This window comes from Chironomus tepperi, unplaced genomic scaffold (assembly GCF_022539635.2).
Source record: "Chironomus tepperi strain 1889 unplaced genomic scaffold, CSIRO-AGI_Ctep_v1 contig_170, whole genome shotgun sequence".
Classification (NCBI taxonomy): domain Eukaryota; kingdom Metazoa; phylum Arthropoda; class Insecta; order Diptera; family Chironomidae; genus Chironomus; species Chironomus tepperi.
Window position 1 is genome coordinate 899,709 of NW_027226292.1, and position 19,052 is coordinate 918,760.

At 29.8% G+C, this 19,052-nt stretch overlaps 6 protein-coding genes across 10 annotated transcripts; 4 read left to right on the forward strand and 2 right to left on the reverse strand.

Annotated features, from left to right (window-relative positions):
- Positions 1–1,240: 1,240 nt before the first annotated feature.
- Positions 1,241–4,725, forward strand: LOC139088772 (uncharacterized). 2 transcript variants are annotated; one of them, XM_070638056.1, is made up of 4 exons: positions 1,241–1,890; positions 2,383–3,003; positions 3,097–4,338; positions 4,398–4,725. In XM_070638056.1, exons 1-4 carry the CDS (start codon positions 1,485–1,487, stop codon positions 4,640–4,642), a joined length of 2,514 nt encoding a protein of 837 aa, XP_070494157.1. In that variant the 5' UTR covers positions 1,241–1,484; the 3' UTR covers positions 4,643–4,725. The 2 variants fall into 2 exon arrangements, with proteins under 2 accessions (XP_070494157.1, XP_070494158.1); XM_070638057.1 differs by having other exon boundaries at positions 2,770–3,003.
- A 204-nt stretch (positions 4,726–4,929) lies between these two features.
- Positions 4,930–5,364, forward strand: Ype (yippee zinc finger protein). Its single transcript, XM_070637937.1, has 2 exons — positions 4,930–5,033; positions 5,151–5,364. Exons 1-2 carry the CDS (start codon positions 4,930–4,932, stop codon positions 5,362–5,364), a joined length of 318 nt encoding a protein of 105 aa, XP_070494038.1.
- Positions 5,365–5,518: 154 nt separating this feature from the next.
- On the reverse strand, positions 5,519–7,556 carry DhpD (guanine deaminase). Its single transcript, XM_070637946.1, has 5 exons — positions 7,497–7,556; positions 7,161–7,271; positions 6,826–7,083; positions 6,568–6,722; positions 5,519–6,493 (listed from the first exon to the last, which is right to left on the reverse strand). The coding sequence occupies exons 1-5, from the start codon at positions 7,527–7,529 to the stop codon at positions 5,626–5,628; spliced, it is 1,425 nt and encodes a 474-aa protein (XP_070494047.1). The 5' UTR covers positions 7,530–7,556; the 3' UTR covers positions 5,519–5,625.
- A 627-nt stretch (positions 7,557–8,183) lies between these two features.
- prt (putative mushroom body vesicular transporter portabella) lies at positions 8,184–10,625 on the forward strand. 2 transcript variants are annotated; one of them, XM_070638039.1, is made up of 7 exons: positions 8,184–8,309; positions 8,539–8,728; positions 8,784–9,143; positions 9,209–9,513; positions 9,610–10,147; positions 10,209–10,333; positions 10,393–10,625. In XM_070638039.1, exons 2-7 carry the CDS (start codon positions 8,620–8,622, stop codon positions 10,474–10,476), a joined length of 1,521 nt encoding a protein of 506 aa, XP_070494140.1. In that variant the 5' UTR covers positions 8,184–8,309; positions 8,539–8,619; the 3' UTR covers positions 10,477–10,625. The 2 variants fall into 2 exon arrangements, with proteins under 2 accessions (XP_070494140.1, XP_070494139.1); XM_070638038.1 differs by lacking the exon at positions 8,184–8,309 and having other exon boundaries at positions 8,403–8,728.
- Positions 10,613–14,074, reverse strand: LOC139088758 (uncharacterized). Of its 3 annotated transcripts, XM_070638036.1 has the most exons (5): positions 13,897–14,074; positions 13,512–13,776; positions 12,994–13,073; positions 12,516–12,616; positions 10,613–12,459 (listed from the first exon to the last, which is right to left on the reverse strand). In XM_070638036.1, the coding sequence occupies exons 3-5, from the start codon at positions 13,036–13,038 to the stop codon at positions 10,731–10,733; spliced, it is 1,875 nt and encodes a 624-aa protein (XP_070494137.1). In that variant the 5' UTR covers positions 13,039–13,073; positions 13,512–13,776; positions 13,897–14,074; the 3' UTR covers positions 10,613–10,730. The 3 variants fall into 3 exon arrangements, with proteins under 3 accessions (XP_070494137.1, XP_070494138.1, XP_070494136.1); XM_070638037.1 differs by lacking the exon at positions 12,994–13,073 and having other exon boundaries at positions 13,512–14,074; XM_070638035.1 differs by lacking the exons at positions 13,512–13,776; positions 13,897–14,074 and having other exon boundaries at positions 12,994–13,162.
- A 921-nt stretch (positions 14,075–14,995) lies between these two features.
- Positions 14,996–17,548, forward strand: nudE (Nuclear distribution protein nudE). Its single transcript, XM_070638040.1, has 7 exons — positions 14,996–15,146; positions 15,220–15,319; positions 15,393–15,546; positions 15,629–15,902; positions 15,966–16,307; positions 16,585–16,673; positions 16,746–17,548. Exons 2-7 carry the CDS (start codon positions 15,243–15,245, stop codon positions 16,869–16,871), a joined length of 1,062 nt encoding a protein of 353 aa, XP_070494141.1. The 5' UTR covers positions 14,996–15,146; positions 15,220–15,242; the 3' UTR covers positions 16,872–17,548.
- The last annotated feature ends 1,504 nt before the right edge of the window (positions 17,549–19,052 follow it).

Here is a 19,052-nt window from a genome sequence, read left to right on the forward strand (position 1 = left end):
AATATTTGCAAAATCCATTAAGTTAATTGAAGCAAACAAATTTTCGGCATGAATAAATCGCGTTTTGTTTATTTAATTAATTTATACGATTTTCCACTCATTTAAGAATGAATGAAATTCTCAAATTGATCTTAATTGCTCATTGTGGCTCATTGATTAATTTGTATGACATCGGTAAGCGTAATCATTCATGCATGTAAGCCGCATGTTTCATGTGATGTATACAAAACATTACAATAAAATCATTTATATACAGCAAAAGTAAATAAATGTTGCATTAATGACCTAAAATAAAAAGTATTTTAAATAGTATACCGCATTGTCGGCAATAGAACAGTAATAGGTGTGTATCCCAAGTCATGTTAAAGCAGATGCTTCCTTATCTTTTCAGGCATCACTTGATCCGTCTTTTTAATACATTAGCTCACTCACTTATTAGAATAATGCTTATGATTTATTGGATGTTAAATCTCAACAGGCAATTAATTTACTATAAATAATGACTTGAACCGTCTATGACTTCAAGCATCCAAAGTTCAATCAGAAAATCGTATTACATAAGCGGATATGGAAGGTCAGAACTTTTATATCTTCAAATGTAACTCATTGCAAAAACAAATTGTAATAAAATCACACAAATAAAAGTGTTTTAATTCCAACATTTCTAACATTCCAAAAGCGACAGTTCATATTGCATAAAAAATTTCACATCAATATTATCAGTATCGTCTCTCTGTATATAATGTATGAATACGTCGTCTATTGTTCTCTCGCTTTTAATTTCAGCGGTTTAACATTACATGCAATTTAAATTAATTTTTATCATACCTTGTGGTCTTGATTGTAAATGATGTGATCCTATATTTATGCCACTTGCTAATTTTTTTTGGCAGAATCTGCAACTCGATTAGGTATCAGAAAATCAGTCATGCTTTCCAAGAATTGATATGGTAATAATCAATAAGTTTTCAATACATCCTTAATAAATTGATATATACCAGGAACTGTCAGATTTTATTAACATCTTTCCATCTTTAATTTTGATTAATATTTTTTTTTTTTTGACGTACATGAAGAACATTTCCTCCAACATCTCATAGCATCGATAATTACGCTCGGTCATAATATTGCTGTTGAGCTTAACGTAGTGTGTTTAGCATTACGCGAGTCTTATTTTCTCAGTCGTGCGCGCTACAACTGTCTGAATAGAATTCCCAAAAAAATCATCATCATCAAAATCATTATTCCGCATTTTATTAACAGACATCACGGCGATCACCTGTACAAAAATAAGTTGTTATTAAATTTAAAGGGAAAAGTCGGGAAAAGTGCAAACACGTGATTAATTGATAAATTTCTAGCCTTGACTTTGTTAGATTGTGAAAAGCAAAAGTGATTGTGGTAAAGTCATAAAAGTGCTGATTTTTTAAAAATAACTAATAATTGTTTTTACATGATAAAGGAACATGTCACTAAGCTAAAATATGACGGTGAACATTAACATTTGTTATTTAGTTGTTATAATTTTAATTAAATTTACAAATGCCAATTCGATCAGGCAATGTCCAGACTATCAAATTCAGTTTGAAAAGATTCTTGGATATCGTCCACCACAAATAGTTCTGTCCAACAATTATGGATCAGCCACTGGTGAAAAAATACTTTTAAAGTACCATGATCAAGTACCGTCTGTGATTAACTTATCGTGTATGGAACTGTGTAAAAATGATCATAATTGTGAGAGCTATGTTCTTAACTTTAATAAGTCTGAGTGTTATGGCTATACAAGCAATGAGAGACAATTGGATACACACAATTTTCGGCGATTTGATGATCATGAACTTGTAGAGGATATCAATGTTATTTATTTTGTTAAAACATGTCTAAATAGTAAGTAAATTCCCATGCATACCAACTGATTTGGTCATCGTAACTATATACCCGATTATATATTAGAATAAACAAAAACAATGATGAATTTTATTATTCTTTGACTTTTGGCTTAACGTCCTTGCTTAAACGAATTGTTAATCGTACGTGAAAATTATTTTAAGTAGATTTTTAAACATTTTCTCGTGATCGTGCGGTTCTCTACGATCATACATAAAAATGCTTCATTGTGGGAAAAAATCTGAAATAAATTTTCTGTTCCTCTATTGTATTTCTTTAACATTTGTTGCCATGATAGCTTTTTAGAATTTAATCAAATAAAGAATAAATCAAACAGAGTTTAGGGAAGCTTTTTAATTCAAGTGAAGTGATGTGAGGTCGCTAAGGTCAAAATAATGATTTGAAAGTATCAAGACTAGTATACCTAAATGAAAATGTTTTGTATCTGTAAATAATTTGATAAATTTATAACACATTGTAATCTCATTTCAGTTCCACTTAATTGCAAAAACACACTATATCCAATTTTGAGAATTCCTGGGAGTATTTTGATTGGAAAAGGATATTTGACCATAAATAAGCTTTTAACAAGGAGAGAATGTATTGAACGATGTCTATTTGAAACGACCTTTAAATGTCGATCAGTATCTTTCCAAATATCTCAACGCAATAATATTGTTCGAATGGGTCTATCCAATATTCTGAATAAAAATATTATGGGAAGATGCATAATGAGTAGGGACGATAAAAACCTTGAACCAGATTCATTCCGAGTAGCACCGATTAATGATGAATATATAGAGAACAATTGCCAAGTAGTCATGAATGGAGCTAATGAACAATTTTTAGATGACTTTTGTTCTTATGAACATTTCCCAGATAGTGCATTAACATATGCTGAACATCAATACATAGGACTTACAGATCACGAATGTCAAGAAAAATGCTATAAAGAGAAAAAGTTTTTCTGCAAAGGAATCACATATCAGCACACAGATAGAGTTGATGACTCAAGATGTTTCATACATTCCGAAGATCTTATTTCATTAGGACCACGAGCAGTAATTCCCATGTTGCGGTCATATTACCTAAAAAGAGTACAGTGTCTAAATTGTAAGTGCTACTTGAACTATCACACACTAATGATCTTTAATGAGTAATAAAATTTATTATTCTTTATTCTTATTCTTTGTATGATTATTTTAGTAAATGTAAGATGTACACATGATCAGATGATTATTCGATACAATCCACGTCAGTTCTTTCAAGGACGAATGTATACGGAAAATCATCCTGAGGAATGCGGGGTGTCTGGAACTAATTATGGACCGACTTTCTTAACAATTCCAATTGGAACAGAATTAAAAGAAAATCGATGTGGTGTTGCACGTGCTTTTGATTATGAGTCGTTAAATCGTACTTTAATCTACGTTTATGTCATAATTCAAAATAATCCTTTAGTCATGATGCAGAGTGATCGATACATTAAAGTTGGATGCATTTCCAAATTTAACAGACATGGCAATGAAGATGGTGTGCCTGATTATGTATCGTTAGAGACATCAATGGAATTCAATGGAAAGGATTATGATGGAAGCGGATCTTTAGTTATTGATAGTGGTGGTGATATACCTAAATTAAGAATTTATATCGTCGATCCTATTGATAATGTAAAGATTAAGGAAGCTCGAATTGGACAAATACTTAAATTTGTTATTTCTATGGATTCTCATTATGAAAACTATGACTTGAGAGCTGTCAATCTTACTGCCACATCTAGTTATGATAAACTAGAAATGATTTCATCAAGTGGATGTCCAACAAATGCTGCCATTTTTCCAGGATTTCAGCAAGAAATTACAGATCGATCACGTCGACTTTATTCAAAATTTAAAGCATTTAAGTTCGCATCATCAGCTCAAATAAAATTTAGTGTGTCTATACAGTTTTGCCACAAATCGTGTATGCCTGTAAATTGTGGATATGGAGTGGTATCTAATGGTCGTAAGAAAAGAGCAACCAGTGCGGGTATCGTTAATAATCCGCCACCAACAATTCCATTAAGTAGAATTATTTTTCCTGATGAAACAACTTCATCAAACAAAGAAGATTCAATGAAATTATCCACAACAACAGCAGCTCCAATGGAACCAATTAAATTTCCACAACCAGTTCCAGAAAAATTAGTAGATGGCACAATATCAGTTGATAATATTTATAAGGGTTTTAGACAAGATGCGTATGGCTATCCACAAGGAATACAAAATTATTTCGGAGGCTTAAAGGATGAAGATAATGAAGTCGAAGATGAAGACATTAGAGCTAAAATTAAAACTAAAGTCATTACAATTCCACTTGATATAACACTGAATGTGATTGAAAATGGTGTAAATGGAACTGATCGACTTGTTATTGGAGATAATGATCAAATTATTGTTGCTGGATTAGGTAAATGAATATTTGAAGTTATTTTTTTAATAGAAGTTAAATTAAATTTTTTGTTTCAGCCAATTCCAGTGGTTTTTGCTTAGATGAATCTTTAGTTATAGCAATTTTTATATTCTGGTTGATTTTTCAAATTCTAATCCTTTTTGGATGCTGTTTAATGGTTCAGAGGTACAAGAAAATGACATCTTTTGACGATGACCGATCTTTCAACAATTCCGGATATTATCCTGATTCGTTAGAAAATCGACATGTTAGATGGGCTGACAACACGATTAATTATCCACGTGAAACATATTATCAATAATACCAAAATCATTTTTTATAAGGCATAGATTTTTACTTTTTAACAAAATTAATAAAATAGTCAATCGATCAAATGTTACCAAAATAAATAATAATTTCAATCAAATGTCTAACAGTCAAATTTTATTTAAAAACATCTAGTTGATTTTCCCCTGCAGTGTGAATATAATTTTGTTCAATTGTGTACCATTTTTGTAAATATTTTGACGGACTATTTTTCTAGTAAAAAAATAAAAACAAAGAAAAAGATATTTTTTTGATTCGTGAAAATTTCATTAAATCATCAAAATGGGACGTATATTTCTAGAGCATATTAATGGAACTCAAAAGTTGTACAACTGTGCACAATGTGACACAAACTTAACAAACAAAAGTCAATTGATTTCGACAAGGTAAGCAAATTAAAAAAAATAGATTTTTTTTATGGAATTTACAGGATATTTTTTCAGATTCACTGGATCAACAGGAAGAGCTTATTTGTTTAAAAAAGTTGTTAATCTAACGTTTAGCAATGTTCAAGATAGAGTTATGCTTACAGGACGTCATATGGTGCGAGATGTTATGTGCAAAAATTGTAAGAATAAGTTGGGCTGGATGTATGAATTTGCAACAGAAGAAAGTCAGAGATACAAAGAAGGTCGAGTAATTCTAGAACATGCATTGATAACAGAATCAGAAGGATTTAGTGAGTTCCCAAGGCCAAGAAATTATGAGGAAAATTAAGCTCATCTTTTTATAAAGTAAGATTATCATTAAGCATAATTTTTAAAAAATTCATGTGTGACTACATTTCAAAATCATAAGTGATCAATGTTATAGTCGGTGAAAATTTGTCGTTAGATTCACTTAAAATTATTAATAATAAATATCTTTTGAATTTATCTCTTTAAAGCATGTAATAAAAATTTAGGCACTTTATTAAAATGACTTCTTTTAAGTGTAGGTATATTACAATAAAATTGTGTAGCAGATAGTTTAAATGCATTATTTGACTTGTCTTCCATCTACAAAAACATTAATTATGTTTCTGTCATCGCCAGTGTAAATGAATTTCTGTAGTAACTTTTCAAACTTATCAAGTGATGTTAAATGATCAGTTAAAGACTTTGGCAATTCAAACTCATCAATTGCACCAGCATATGCGTCAATTATAAGGGCATCAAAAGATTTTCCAATTTGGAAATTTCCAGTTTTATCATCCATCGCTAATGCTTGAGCACCGCCTAATGTAGCTAAAAATATGGCCTGCTTGTAATTAATTGGTTCATAGTTTAAATTTTCTTCGCTAGAAGAAACTTGTCCAGTTCCGAGAACATTTTGCTTTTTCATGAAATTTAAATGATGAGAAACATCTAAAGCAGCTCGGATTGAGTCAAGAATGCTTATCCTATTGCCGCCAGAAATATCTGTTCCAAGACCAACTTTTAATCCACCATTAATCAATCGTTTAACGTCACACAAACCAGATCGTAAATTTGTGTTAGAATTGGGACAATGTGCAACTGAAGTTTTTCGCTTAGCAAAAAGTTCAATTTCTCTGTCCTCAAGATGTACACAATGAGCCATGATGCATTTGTTGGTCAATAATCCAGCCGTATCATAAACTTCAGCGTAATTTTTATGACCCGGAAATATTTCCAGAGTAAATTTGATTTCATCAAGATTCTCTGAAATATGAGATTGAATCGGAAGATCATATTTTGATGCTAAACTTGCTAACTTTCTCATCATTTCCATGCTACATGTGATTGCAAATCTAGGCGTTATTATCGGAGTTATTAAATCAGATCCTAGGCTTTTAACATATTGAATAAACTCCTCATTATCTCTAATTGAATCTTCCAATTGTTCACTAAAATGTACGAGTAACATAGATAAGACTTGTTGATAAGATTAAGTTATTTTAAGAAATTCTAAAATTATTACATATAATGATCCGGACTATATTGATTCATTGCCACTTTCCCGACCAAAGCTCGTTGTCCTTGAGAATGTGCTTCATCTGCCAAAATTGCTGATGATGTTTTGTGAATAGTTGCAAAATAACAAGCAGTAGTTGTTCCAGAACTCAATGTTCGTTTCTGATATTTGATACAGTTATTAAAGTTCAAAACGATAAGAAAGCATGTTTAGAAAAACGAGGTAATAAATTTAATAAAAAGATGCTGCTTTTTGTTTACTTACAACAACTTTTTCATAAACATTTTTAGCAAAAGCTTTATCCTTAAATTCAGTTTCAGTTGGAAATGTGTAAGCGTTAAGCCATTCCATAAGAGGTTTGTCTAAACCCAATCCAATATTTGGCACTTGCGGAGCATGTATATGAGTGTCAATAAATCCAGGCATCAAGAATTGATTTTCCGAAAGTTGAAATTCAACAAAATCTTTTTTGTGTTCGTAATTCCATGACGTATAGTCAGCCTTACTGCCAATCGCTATTATCTGACATTCGTATTCGTATTATTAATAATATGCATAACAAGTATAGGTGTCAGATAAAATATAAAAATAATGTTTACCTTGCCATTTTCGACTGCAATGAATCCATTAAGAATTGTTTGAGATTCAGTAAATGTTAGGGAATGAAAGATGTTTCCAAAAAATACAACACGACTCATATTGTCTATTTCCTATTTAATAAAATATATTTTTTTGTAAATTATCTTTTCCAGCGGAAAAGCAAGAATAAATATGTTTACAGTAAGAGTACTGGTTCGCGACTGAAGTACATATTTGTATTTCGTTCTTGAAATTCTATTCGTACGTAATAAATAGTCAATACGTAAAACTTATGTGCGCGTAAGACCACATGTTGATTGTTTATGTTGTTTGTATATAAAAGCTGTTCATCTTACCGTATATTGCCTATTGAGAAGAAATGAAAGCATTTTTGAATTTTTTTGAATATTGTCACGCTTAAAATCAATGAATTACTAATTAGTAATATTTCCTTTACATTTTGTCATGTCCATATCTTATCTTATCGATTCCATAAAAATCTTATCTCAAAGCTATTATTTCTTAAGCTTTAAACAAATTTTATTAGGAGAAAATCCATAAATCAATACAGAACTGTGTCATATTAATAAAATTTTGGTATTTCATTCCTGACCTAGCTTAACAAAATGAAAATGAAATTTTTGATAATTAATACAGAACGACGATAAACTCATTATCATATAAATTAATTGTTATGCAAATAAAATCGTGCTTTAGTTTTTGCTTATTATGGGGTCTTTGACTTGTTATGTCTGAAAATTAGTCTGTTTTTGTGACTAAGTTGTTAGGTCTTAAAATTAAATTTGACGAAACGTGCCATCTAAAAATAAACTTTCATAAAACCTAATGACATATTCCGACATAAAATATAGATACGCTTCTGGTTAATTTAAAAGCATGCGAATGGAAACAATTCAATTACACGACAACAAACTCTTACCCCTTTATATCCTCCTTTTGTCTGAATTGAGAATACCGAGTGAAAATTGAGAAGCTACAGAATTGGGAGAGACATATAAAAATGTATCGTCTAATATGTAAGCAGCACATGGTTAAAAATTTTATGTCTTTTATAAGCATGAAGCTGAGTTAAAAAATAGATAGTGAGAGCCGATGAGTAACTCCACAAGAGAACGATTTTCCACATCGTTTATTATGAAAAACAGCAAGTAAGGAAGAAGTTTTTCATCTCATTGAACGTATGCTGATATAAAAGCACATTGTGAGACTCAAATTCCACATCATTCTCATTTTGATTTCAGTCCTGTACACTTGTTGAATATAGACTATGTAGTGATAAAGTTTGCAATAGCTTAGTGGTTACTGCTAGACAATTGATAAAAATAAACATATTTTATTGATAATTTTTCTTTCTCATATCATCATCATCATCATCAGCATCACTCTCTTATTGAGTATGGACATTTAAATTGATTAAAGTTAGCTGATTGATTAAAGACGTATTTAAGTGACAAGTGGATGCATTTTAGTTTCAATATGGATAGTGAGTTTAAGAAAAACCGTTTTGCATTGACTGCAATCATCTATGCTACATTCTTATTGGATAACATTCTATTAACAGTAATTGGTAATTTTTATAAATTTATTTCAAGTCACACACATTTATTAATAAATTTATTTAGTTCCAATTTTGCCTGATTATCTTGCATCATTTAAAAATACATCCGAAAATTCAAACATTCCACCGAGTGTTTTATACAAAAACTTTGATATGCATTACATCCCAAATACGATGTTAAATAAGCATCCTGTTGCTGGAAATACAATGAAAAATGTGAGTAAGGAAATTCAACATCAGCACTTGATCCAAGGACATGAATTTAATGTTGAAATGGAAAATGAAAGAGTTGGTTTATTACTTGCAATGAAAGCATTTATTCAATTATTCTTTAATCCAATTGTTGGCAACGTATTGGCAACAAGATTCGGTTATAAAAGTACAATTTTCTTTGGCACAATCAGCCTGCTAATGGCATCATTATGTAAGTAACAGATTAGTATCCAATATGTATGCATATAAAAAGAATAATAATTTATTTATATGCAGTTTTCGCAATGGGAGATTCCTTCATAATTTTATTAATAGCACGTGCAATTGAAGGAATCGGATCAAGCTGTGTCAACGTATGTGGAATGAGTTTAATTGCACATCTATATCCCGAAGATCATCAACGTTCGAAAGTAATGGGAATAATTTTAGGCTCAATAGCACTTGGAGTTCTTATTGGATATCCTCTTGGAGGCTTCCTCTATGATTTTGTTAGTGAATCTGCACCATTTATCATCATTTGTGGTTTCCTATTCACTGATCTTGCTTTTCAGCTAACATTCTTTGATTTAACGCGAAACGAGGTGATGATGTCCTTTTCTTTATAAACATTCTCATACTTTTTATTACCACATGCATGATAGAAAATCGATAAATTTTCTTCTCTTTTGGTATTTTAGAATGAAATCAATGACGAGGAAAATCAAGTAAAGCATGGATCTTCACAATGGATTCAATTATTATCAAACAAATTGATTTTCTGCATTGCGCTTGCGATATGGATGTCAACATCAGCCATGGCAATTTTAGAGCCGTTACTTCCTATATGGTTGATTGCACATTTGCATCCAAAAAAATGGCAACTTGGAACTGTCTTTATTCCAGACAGTATGGGCTATTTTCTTGGTACCAACTTTTTTGGAACTTTATCTTATAAAGTTGGTCAAATTAAAATGTCGGTTCTGGCGATAATGATAGTTGGAATATCATGCGTAGTTATACCAGAAGCAAAAAATGTATCAAGCTTAATAATCCCACATTTCTGTTTGGGACTTGGCATTGGAGTTTTAGATACATCTCTAGTTCCATATTTAGCTCGACTCGCAGATGCAATTTCACAAGATGAAACTAACGAAAATTTAGACATTGATGCAGCATCTAATTACGGCAGTGTTTATGCTATACAACAAACTTCTGTCAGCTTGGCTTACTCAGTTGGTAATTATTTTAAAGCTCTATTATTTTATAGTTATATCTAACTGGGTCTTGTTTATTTTAGTTCCATTTCTGGCTGGAGAAATGGTTCAAACTGTCGGATTTCCAAGTATAATGAGGCTATTGGGAGTATGCAATTTCATCTATGGACCAATTTTGTTAATTGTAACAATTAGACATAATTTGAGTGTAAGTACTGCAGCTTACTAATAATAATTTATTGCTTATATTTGTGATCTCATTGACAGAATGTAACCACTAAGCAACCTGATCTACTGTTGAAAGAAACAAATCCTTCCAATTATAGACGTTTTTATGACTCGATTGAATAAGGATTTAATTTTCATTCCAATTCGTAATCTTAAAGATGTATTGTTAAGTTAAACTCATCATGATATTATACAAATTATTGAAGCATATACATAAATAAAGTAACATCATTCTAACTAATGGGGTGAAAAACCAAGCAGCAATAAAACAAGACAAAGGTATATAACTTTTTAATATTAGTTTAATAGTTTGTGTTTTACAGACATTTATGAGTACATAAAAAAGCAAACTTACGTCAAAACAGCAATAAATTGTTTTAAGTATCGGCAGTCAAAAAGAAGCATAATTTTAAACTTTTGTGTAACACTATTTCTGCAATGAAAATACATAAGCATGTTCCTAATGAAATTAGATAAACATAAAATACTGAATACAGTTGCTGTAGAGAAATGCTTTTAAGACCATTATTTGGTACTTTGCCTTCTTTCATACGTCTTATGTAGACTAAATCATTATCAATTAAAGCTATATTCATTTGATATTTTGAAATGCCTGCTTCAAAAATTCTCATTAGTATATCATTGAAATGTTGAACGAAAGGGGATGTTTTGGGAACGGAAGTTGAGTAGTAATATTCGTAAGGAGTTTCCTCAATATGTGTAAGGATATTATTTCCATTCTTGTCATAATACCCTTTTTCCACGTGATCTATTAAATTGTCTAGAAACAGAAGTGCAAATTTTTTGGATCTAATTAAATCGCCCATGTTCTCAATATCAATGAATGCCCACTTATTTCCAATTCTTTCTAATTCTCGGGATTTTGTTACAACATGATTAATAAACTGATGAGATTTTGAAGTATTTTTGAAATTTCCTTCAAATAAAATTGCCATTGGATATGGAACCTTGACAGACAAATCACTTTCCATCAATTCTTCAATGCTTCCAATTTGCTTTAATCCTGAATTTGTGTTTAAAAATTCAATCATTTTACTTGAGTACATGTTTCCAATAACAAGCCAAATAATTATTACACTTCCAACAAGACATCTTGTTGTCCAATTTTTAGGTAATTTTATTGACACAAATGTCAATATGGCATAAAACATTAAGTAATTTGAAGTTAATGACTCAAATATACTATACTTTTCAATCCCCTGTATTTTATCAGTAATTAATATCAATGTTGGAAGTACAATGAATATTGTGAATATGCAAATTTTTAGATTGATGTCAAGGAAATTGTAAATGCTAACTAAAATGTTCACTTCATCCCAATATTTTTTAGGTACAGCAAATTTCAATTTTGTTGTTGTTGTTGGAAAAAGACACAAAGAGTTAGTTGTATTATACTCAGCAACAAGTCTTGCATTTGCTGCAAAATCTGCATGCTCATATTCTATCATACCTAAACTTCCGGTAAACGTTTTATTACTAGTTTCATATCCATGATTTATTCCATCTGTGGACTTAACAAATTGTATGCTAAAGTTCATGTATTTAGAAAGAATTTTAAGTGCTTCAGGATCTTGAAATTTTAAGGTCTCTAATATAAAATTTCCTGATGGATCCATTTCTCCTTTACATACCATTAAAAATTGAAACAGCACAACTTTTAGTGGATATCCATTTAAATTACTAAATCTTTTCAATTTAAATGTTTCTAGCTGATCTAAACCATCACCAAACATGAATGGAAACTCAATTTTAATTAACTGACTGCTAGTCTTTGCATTATCAAACAGATTGTACGAATATACGCTGAAAGGTTGAAAGAATAATTTAAATTCTTCGTCAATTATTATAAAGATGTCATGAATCCGATTTTGATTCCATCCTTTTACAAAAATCTCGTGCATAGTATCTTCTGTTACTACTCCTGTTAAAAAGATAAGAAACCTAGTTTTCGGGTTATGTTTTCCAACTTTCTTAAAGACATTCTGAATTAGATTCTCAGCAGATCCATGAAAAATAAATCCGCGTGTCATGTCGAAATCCATCATTATACTTTCCTTAACGTCTTCATGCTTTGTTGGAATGTTCCTAAATAAAATTAAATTAATTATTTTAAATTGATACCTTATATCAATGTTTCTTACTCTATATCTGTAAAATGCATCAGCGGAAGAGTGGACATACAATTAAAGTCCAAATGAGATCCAATGTCAGGTGTTGCAAGAGTTATTATTGTTTGCTTCTCCTTTTGGAATTAATAAAATACAAGATTACAAGGTTTTGTGCCTAAATTATACTCGGAATATATGGTAGATGTTCTCAAAAAAAGTATACTTAATTGTACAAAATTTTTTATACAAAAAATGACTAATACAATCAATGGAATTCGTAATAAAAGCATGTGAATTTACATGCTACATTTAAGCTTGATATTATTCGATCATGATAAATATAGCATTTACAATGCTGTTATGTTATCAGAACTCAACTTAAAATAAAATATTTTGCAAATGAAATTTCGGCAATTTTCTTTTGTAGTGTTAGTGTTTTCAAAAAATTCAAATTTTTGTCAGTTAAAAACTAACATTTTTTTTGAGGACATCTATGTATCTCCGACTATACCTTAAAAATATCAAGTATTATTTTTTCACGAATCACATCGCACATTTCGTTTTCAATAAATACAATTTCACAATGTGCAGCTAGCAGGACATACAGAATAAAAAGTTGAACAATTACAACTGAATACATCGCGAGTTTTGTACATTATGACCAAAGAATGATGTATGCATTTGTATTTTATACCTCAATGGATTAATTACTTAAAGTGCAAATGGATATTTCATGTCATTAGACGAAAATTGTGGCTTGATGCTATTTAATGATGAAATTATTTTATTAGAGAACTTTAAATATTAGCTGGAGAATGAAAAGTTAAGTACTAAGGAAATGATAAACATATTACATGATGTAATGAAAATATTGAAGTAGAAAATTTTACGAGGTTTAAAAATGCATTAGATAAAGTACGAAAATAAGAGAAGCCCCAATGTTATGATAATAATGTGAAAAAAAGTAATCGTATTTATTATGCAAACAATGCGTTAGATGATAAGATAACTGGAGATGAAAACACTTACCGACATTGTTTTAATTCAGTTTTAAGTGAGATTTTGAAGATGAAGTACGATTGGAAGCGCCCTTTTGATGATGCTAAGCATTATCCTCTGATTTATTCGGTTTTTGAAACAAGTGATGTTCCTGACAAAGTTAATTCAAATGATATTTTTCGTATCGAGGATCTAAATGTTGATCGATTTTCAGAAGCAATAGAATTAATGAAAACTCAGTTTGTGCTAGAAAATCCAATGATGAGATCCAAAAACGTCTTGGGGGATAAAATTTCTACTGAAGAAATTGAGGAATATTGGAAGAAGATTTTGGATCAAAAAATCTCAATCGCGTGTTTTAAAGATGGATCGAATGAAATAATTGGATTAATTTTATTAAATGTGACAACCGAACCTGAGTTTGATTTTAAACCTAATGGAGAACCATGGTCAGAAATTAGAAAAGTATTGAGGTTCATTAAAGACATTTTCTTTAATCCGTTTGAAAACTATGGTGTCGAAAAGATTTTAATAAGTGGAGGATATTATGTAAATGAAAATTATCAGCACTGCGGAATAGAAACTGAACTCGTTAAGGCCGTTTCAGACGTAGGAAAATTATTTGATATTCGTGTATCGTGCGAAGCATTTTGTTCAACAGCTTGGCAACAAGCAGCTGCTAAGAATGAATATGATGAGAAATTTTCAATAAGTTTTAAAAAATTACCAAAACTGATAGCTGAAGGATATTTTCCAGGAATTCAAGAAGAAAATCTCAAATTGTTCTGCAAAAAGTTCTATTAAATTAACTACCTGTAATGTTTTAGCGGTTTTCTTAGTTTTAAAATAAACATTATGTCCATAGAAAAATTTCAAAACGTTTTGCATAAATGCGCTAACAATATTTGTTTCGTTTTGGAGAATCGCAATAAATAATTTTTGTTTTAATTGAGGAAATATTTAATTTTTCATAACTTTAATTAGTTTTGGATCAGGTATACATCTAATAAATGGATAAATACTGTCTAAACGTTAACCTAGTTGATATTCATTATCGACTAGGAATAAGTCAATAATATTTTAATTAGAACGCTTTTATTTAGACTTAAGAAAAGGGAGATTTTGTTTTCAAACATTTTACTCGATGTCTTGTTAACGTTTTTCAGATTTGCTTCGAAATATTCAGTAATTGTCAAAAATTAAAATTAAAAAATAACGGTTAAAATTTGAAAAATTTCAGAATAGTTAAATGTATTAAATATAATAAAAATTCATCAATTGACTAATTTTTCGTAAAAATGAGTCATTCGCAAAAATGAGCATTTCGTAAAATTAAGATTTCGTAAAAATGAGGTTTCAATTTCTGAAAATCGTTGTTTTAATAAAATTATTTTCATTAAATTTACAAAAAATTAATGTATTAATGCTGAAATACAAGAACATATAAATATAGGTCGAAAAATTAATTACTGGATTAGACAAAATGCTAAATAAATGAAAAGTGTTGGTAATATAAAAGCGTGAAAAACACTAAAAAATAAATAATACGAAAAATATATTTTCGAGAATTTATTGGCTTATTTTATAATTTAATCACTTGTAAACATAGTATTTTTGTGCCAGATAGCAGTAGAAGTAAGCTTTTATGCTGTGATCTTATTTGTGGTTCGTTTTAACGTAATTGAGAGGAATAAAAACAAAAATCAATAAAAAGTATAAATGAATTAATTTTGCACAGTTTAGCAAATTTATATCGGAGAAATGGAGACTAGAACATTCAATTCAATAGAGGAGGAATGCCATTATTGGAAAGAGCTGTCAAAATTATACAGAAAAGAGTAAGTAATTTGAGATTTATGCTCTTAAAAAAATTTATGCTAATGTACTGTTAATTCTTTATGTCCACTTCAGAAAGCTAGACTGTCAAAAAGAATTTGAAGATTTTACAGAGGAATCGAGACAGTTAGAGCAGGAACTTGAGACGACATTAATCCAAAATGAAAAGCAACTTCGCGATGCAAATCAAACAATCGATAGTTTAAGGGATGAAAATCAATCATTAAGAGTAAGTGCGGAAATATCATATTAAAATATATATTTCAAGGATTTTGCACGACTAATGCCTAATTTTAAAAATAAACATTTAGCAAAGACTCACATCATATGAAAGAGATGCTACAGCATATGAGACAAAATTAAATCAACTCCTTGGAGAGCGTGACTCATTAAAAAATTACATCCGTGAACTTGAACAGAAAAATGACGACCTCGAAAGAACTAATCGTGTTGTAAGCGAGAGTGTTGCTGGATTTGAAGCAATGTTGAATCAAGCTTATGAGAAAAATGCAATGCTTGAAATGGAGATTGATGAAAAGGAACAATTACAAATAAATTTGCAACGATTAATGGATGAAGCAAGAGGTAACTAAGCTGAAATGAGTTAATTAATAATGAAATCTATTGCATATAACTAATTTTTCACAGATCTCAAACAAGAGCTTAAAATACGAAATATTTCATTACCGACAAAGCTTAATAATGAAGTAGTAATTGACAAAAATAAAAGTACGACAGCTTCAAAGAGTAATGTAACGGTGGAGACAAGTGTTAGTAAAATGAACGACATAAATGATAGTAGAAATAATAATAGTTTATCATTAAATGCATCAATGGATAAAACTACTTCAACATTTAACAACACTAGCTTGATGGACACAACAATTCATAACATGAGCTGTGGAACAACAACGACGACAGAATCAATATCACCGAAATCTCAAAACGATTCAGGAATTAATAAATCCACACAGAATTCGGTTTTAAAGTGTAAGTTTGCAAAGCTACTAACATGTTGGAAATGTTGACACTTTAATTAATGCTCATGCTCAATCGATTTCGCTTAAGAACAATAATGTGCCTCAAAAAAAAAAAAATTGTTTATGTGCTTAATGCTTACTATATTAATGTTTAATGTGTAATATTAACGAATAGAGTTCAAAAATTTTAAACCAATTTTTTTCTTCTTATTCCTCCTTCCTCTGCTCTCTTTCTATCTGTCTCCATACTTCTTCTTTCATCGTTACACTTTATCTTGCATATATAGATGACTGTACAATAAACAACAATCCAATAGCAGCAAGTACGAGAGTATCAGCTCTTAATATTGTGGCAGACCTTTTGAAAAAGTTGGACGTAAGTTTATTATAAATTCTCTTAAAAATAAAATCATTCACTCATATACACTTATTTAATTTTTCATAATAGAATCTCGAAGCAAAGCTAAAGTCATGGAAGACGCAAAAATCACCATCACAGAGATTTATTGAAGCAACAGCATCTTTCAATAACAATGAGAATTCATGTTCAATAGAGAATCTTGATAGAAAATAATATATGCTTTAAGAATAAGAAACAGCTCGCCTTTAAAAAAATTGTTTAATAACGCTTTCAATGGATATTGGATATGAGCATGAAACAATTTTTTTTTTCTTCATTTTTCTCTCGATTATTATGAAATAATGAATCAGAAATAGAGATGGCAAGTTAATTTACCTGATTATTGTAAAAAAATTACTTCCAACATTTAAATGCTCTTTAAGATGAACTTTTGTATAAAAAAATGAAGTAAGACAATTAGTTTTTTGAATGATAAAGAAGAATAATTTAAATTAATACAAAAGCTGCTTATGCTTTATGGAGAAAAAAAAAGCTTTTCAGAATAAAAACAATTTTTTGCTGATAGATAAAAATTGGACATAAATCATAACAAACATGTATAACAAACCATTAAAAAAAATTTTGATTAAAAGTGATTTTCAGACAAAAAAGATGTTTCGAGTTTCATGATTTCTAAATAAAAAAAATTGAAGTCCTTCTCACCATGATATGTCAATGATGATTGAATTTCACGTGTGAATGACCCTTTAAAGCAGTTAATAAATTTCAACTGAGCTGATCTTTTAAATCGTCATGGAAAAATCATGTATATAGATATAAAATATTGGGATTGTTAGTTATCATAAAAGCAATGCCAATAAATATTCGAAGTTAAATGAACCTATGAGAAATTCCACGATATTTTTATTTCATTTACGCATTTTTTCTCTCTCGCTTAATATGGTAAAAAGGTTGCATGCAATTATACAATACCATTTTTGGTGACCTCATTCTTGTTATCTGTCGGAGGGTTTTCATTCACGAAGAACTTCCTGCTTTACTTTTCACTAACCATTTATGTGTTTGGAATGCAAATTTAAGTTATAAAAAAATAAGAATGGCATTTTCCGAATTTTTGATGGTTCCATAGTTTTTCTATTCTGCATTTAATTTATTTCAGTCATTCGAAGGACTTTTGGGATGAATAATATGTATTTTCTCGGGTTCTAGGTTGTTTACTATTAGTGTTCATAATTCAAATGTGGAAGGGTATCATTCAATTGTATACCGTTAATAATTTTCATACATATTTTATTTACAGAAATCATTGGATGTCCATAATAGTAAGGATTATAACATATTTTCCATATTCATAAAAGATATCAAGAAGATATACAAAAACAGAAAGAAATCGAATTTATAATTGATGTGTAATAAACGATAAAGGTAGAAAACGACAGATAATTTATGATTAATCTACATCAGTTATTGAAAGGTAAAGGAGAGAAAGAAAAAAAAAAACACTGCGGGGTGGATATGGAAAAATTGCAATTTCCTCCGATGAAACATAAATTGGAATTTTTCTTCTTTTTTTCTTTTCTAGCTCTTTTATATTCGATTACACTCATATGTATATAGTCGCAAATAGTATGAAAGTACTATAATCTATCTGTATGTTACTACTATTCACAATGAATGAATGCACGAATGAATGTGATAGGAAATAGGGAATAAGTCATCATTCATACTATGAAGTAAATAGCGATGAGAAATTCCATTTTTTATCATTTATTCAGCATGCTCTGCAATTTATCATTATTATTTATTTATTATCCCTTCACGTTATATGAGTCACCTGAAAAGGGAAATTCTGATAGGGAATGGCAAATTGCTATAAAAAACATGCGATAATGAATCAATTGACAAAACTCAAAATTGTCACGTAAAATTTCAGCAAATAAATAGTATTGAATTTTATGCCTAATTTTTAACTCTAGCTTTTCATCATGTGTAGTCCAAGTTTTTTTTTTTGACATACGTTATAGATATTTCACATAGGTAAGTATTAATGATCCCTGAAATTGGTAAACGATAGTGCCTAGAGCTTTAGACGAAATCATGGATCAATAATGATCAGTTTGTCCGCCGAAACTGCTATAACGTTCATTTGAGATTTGAATAATATTAATTGTACTTAGTTGAAAACCCCTTTTCATACAAAGTTTAGTCCGTTTTTGAACTCGGATAAATAAACATCTCATTTATTTAAAACTGGTGAGGATGTGGTTTTTAATTACACCACAGTTACAACAATTACAAAAGAAATAATAACATGATGCTTTGACTAAGACAAAATTTAATGTTGTTAATGCAACCGATTGCTTTGAGCATACAAAATCCATCCAGAAATGTTAA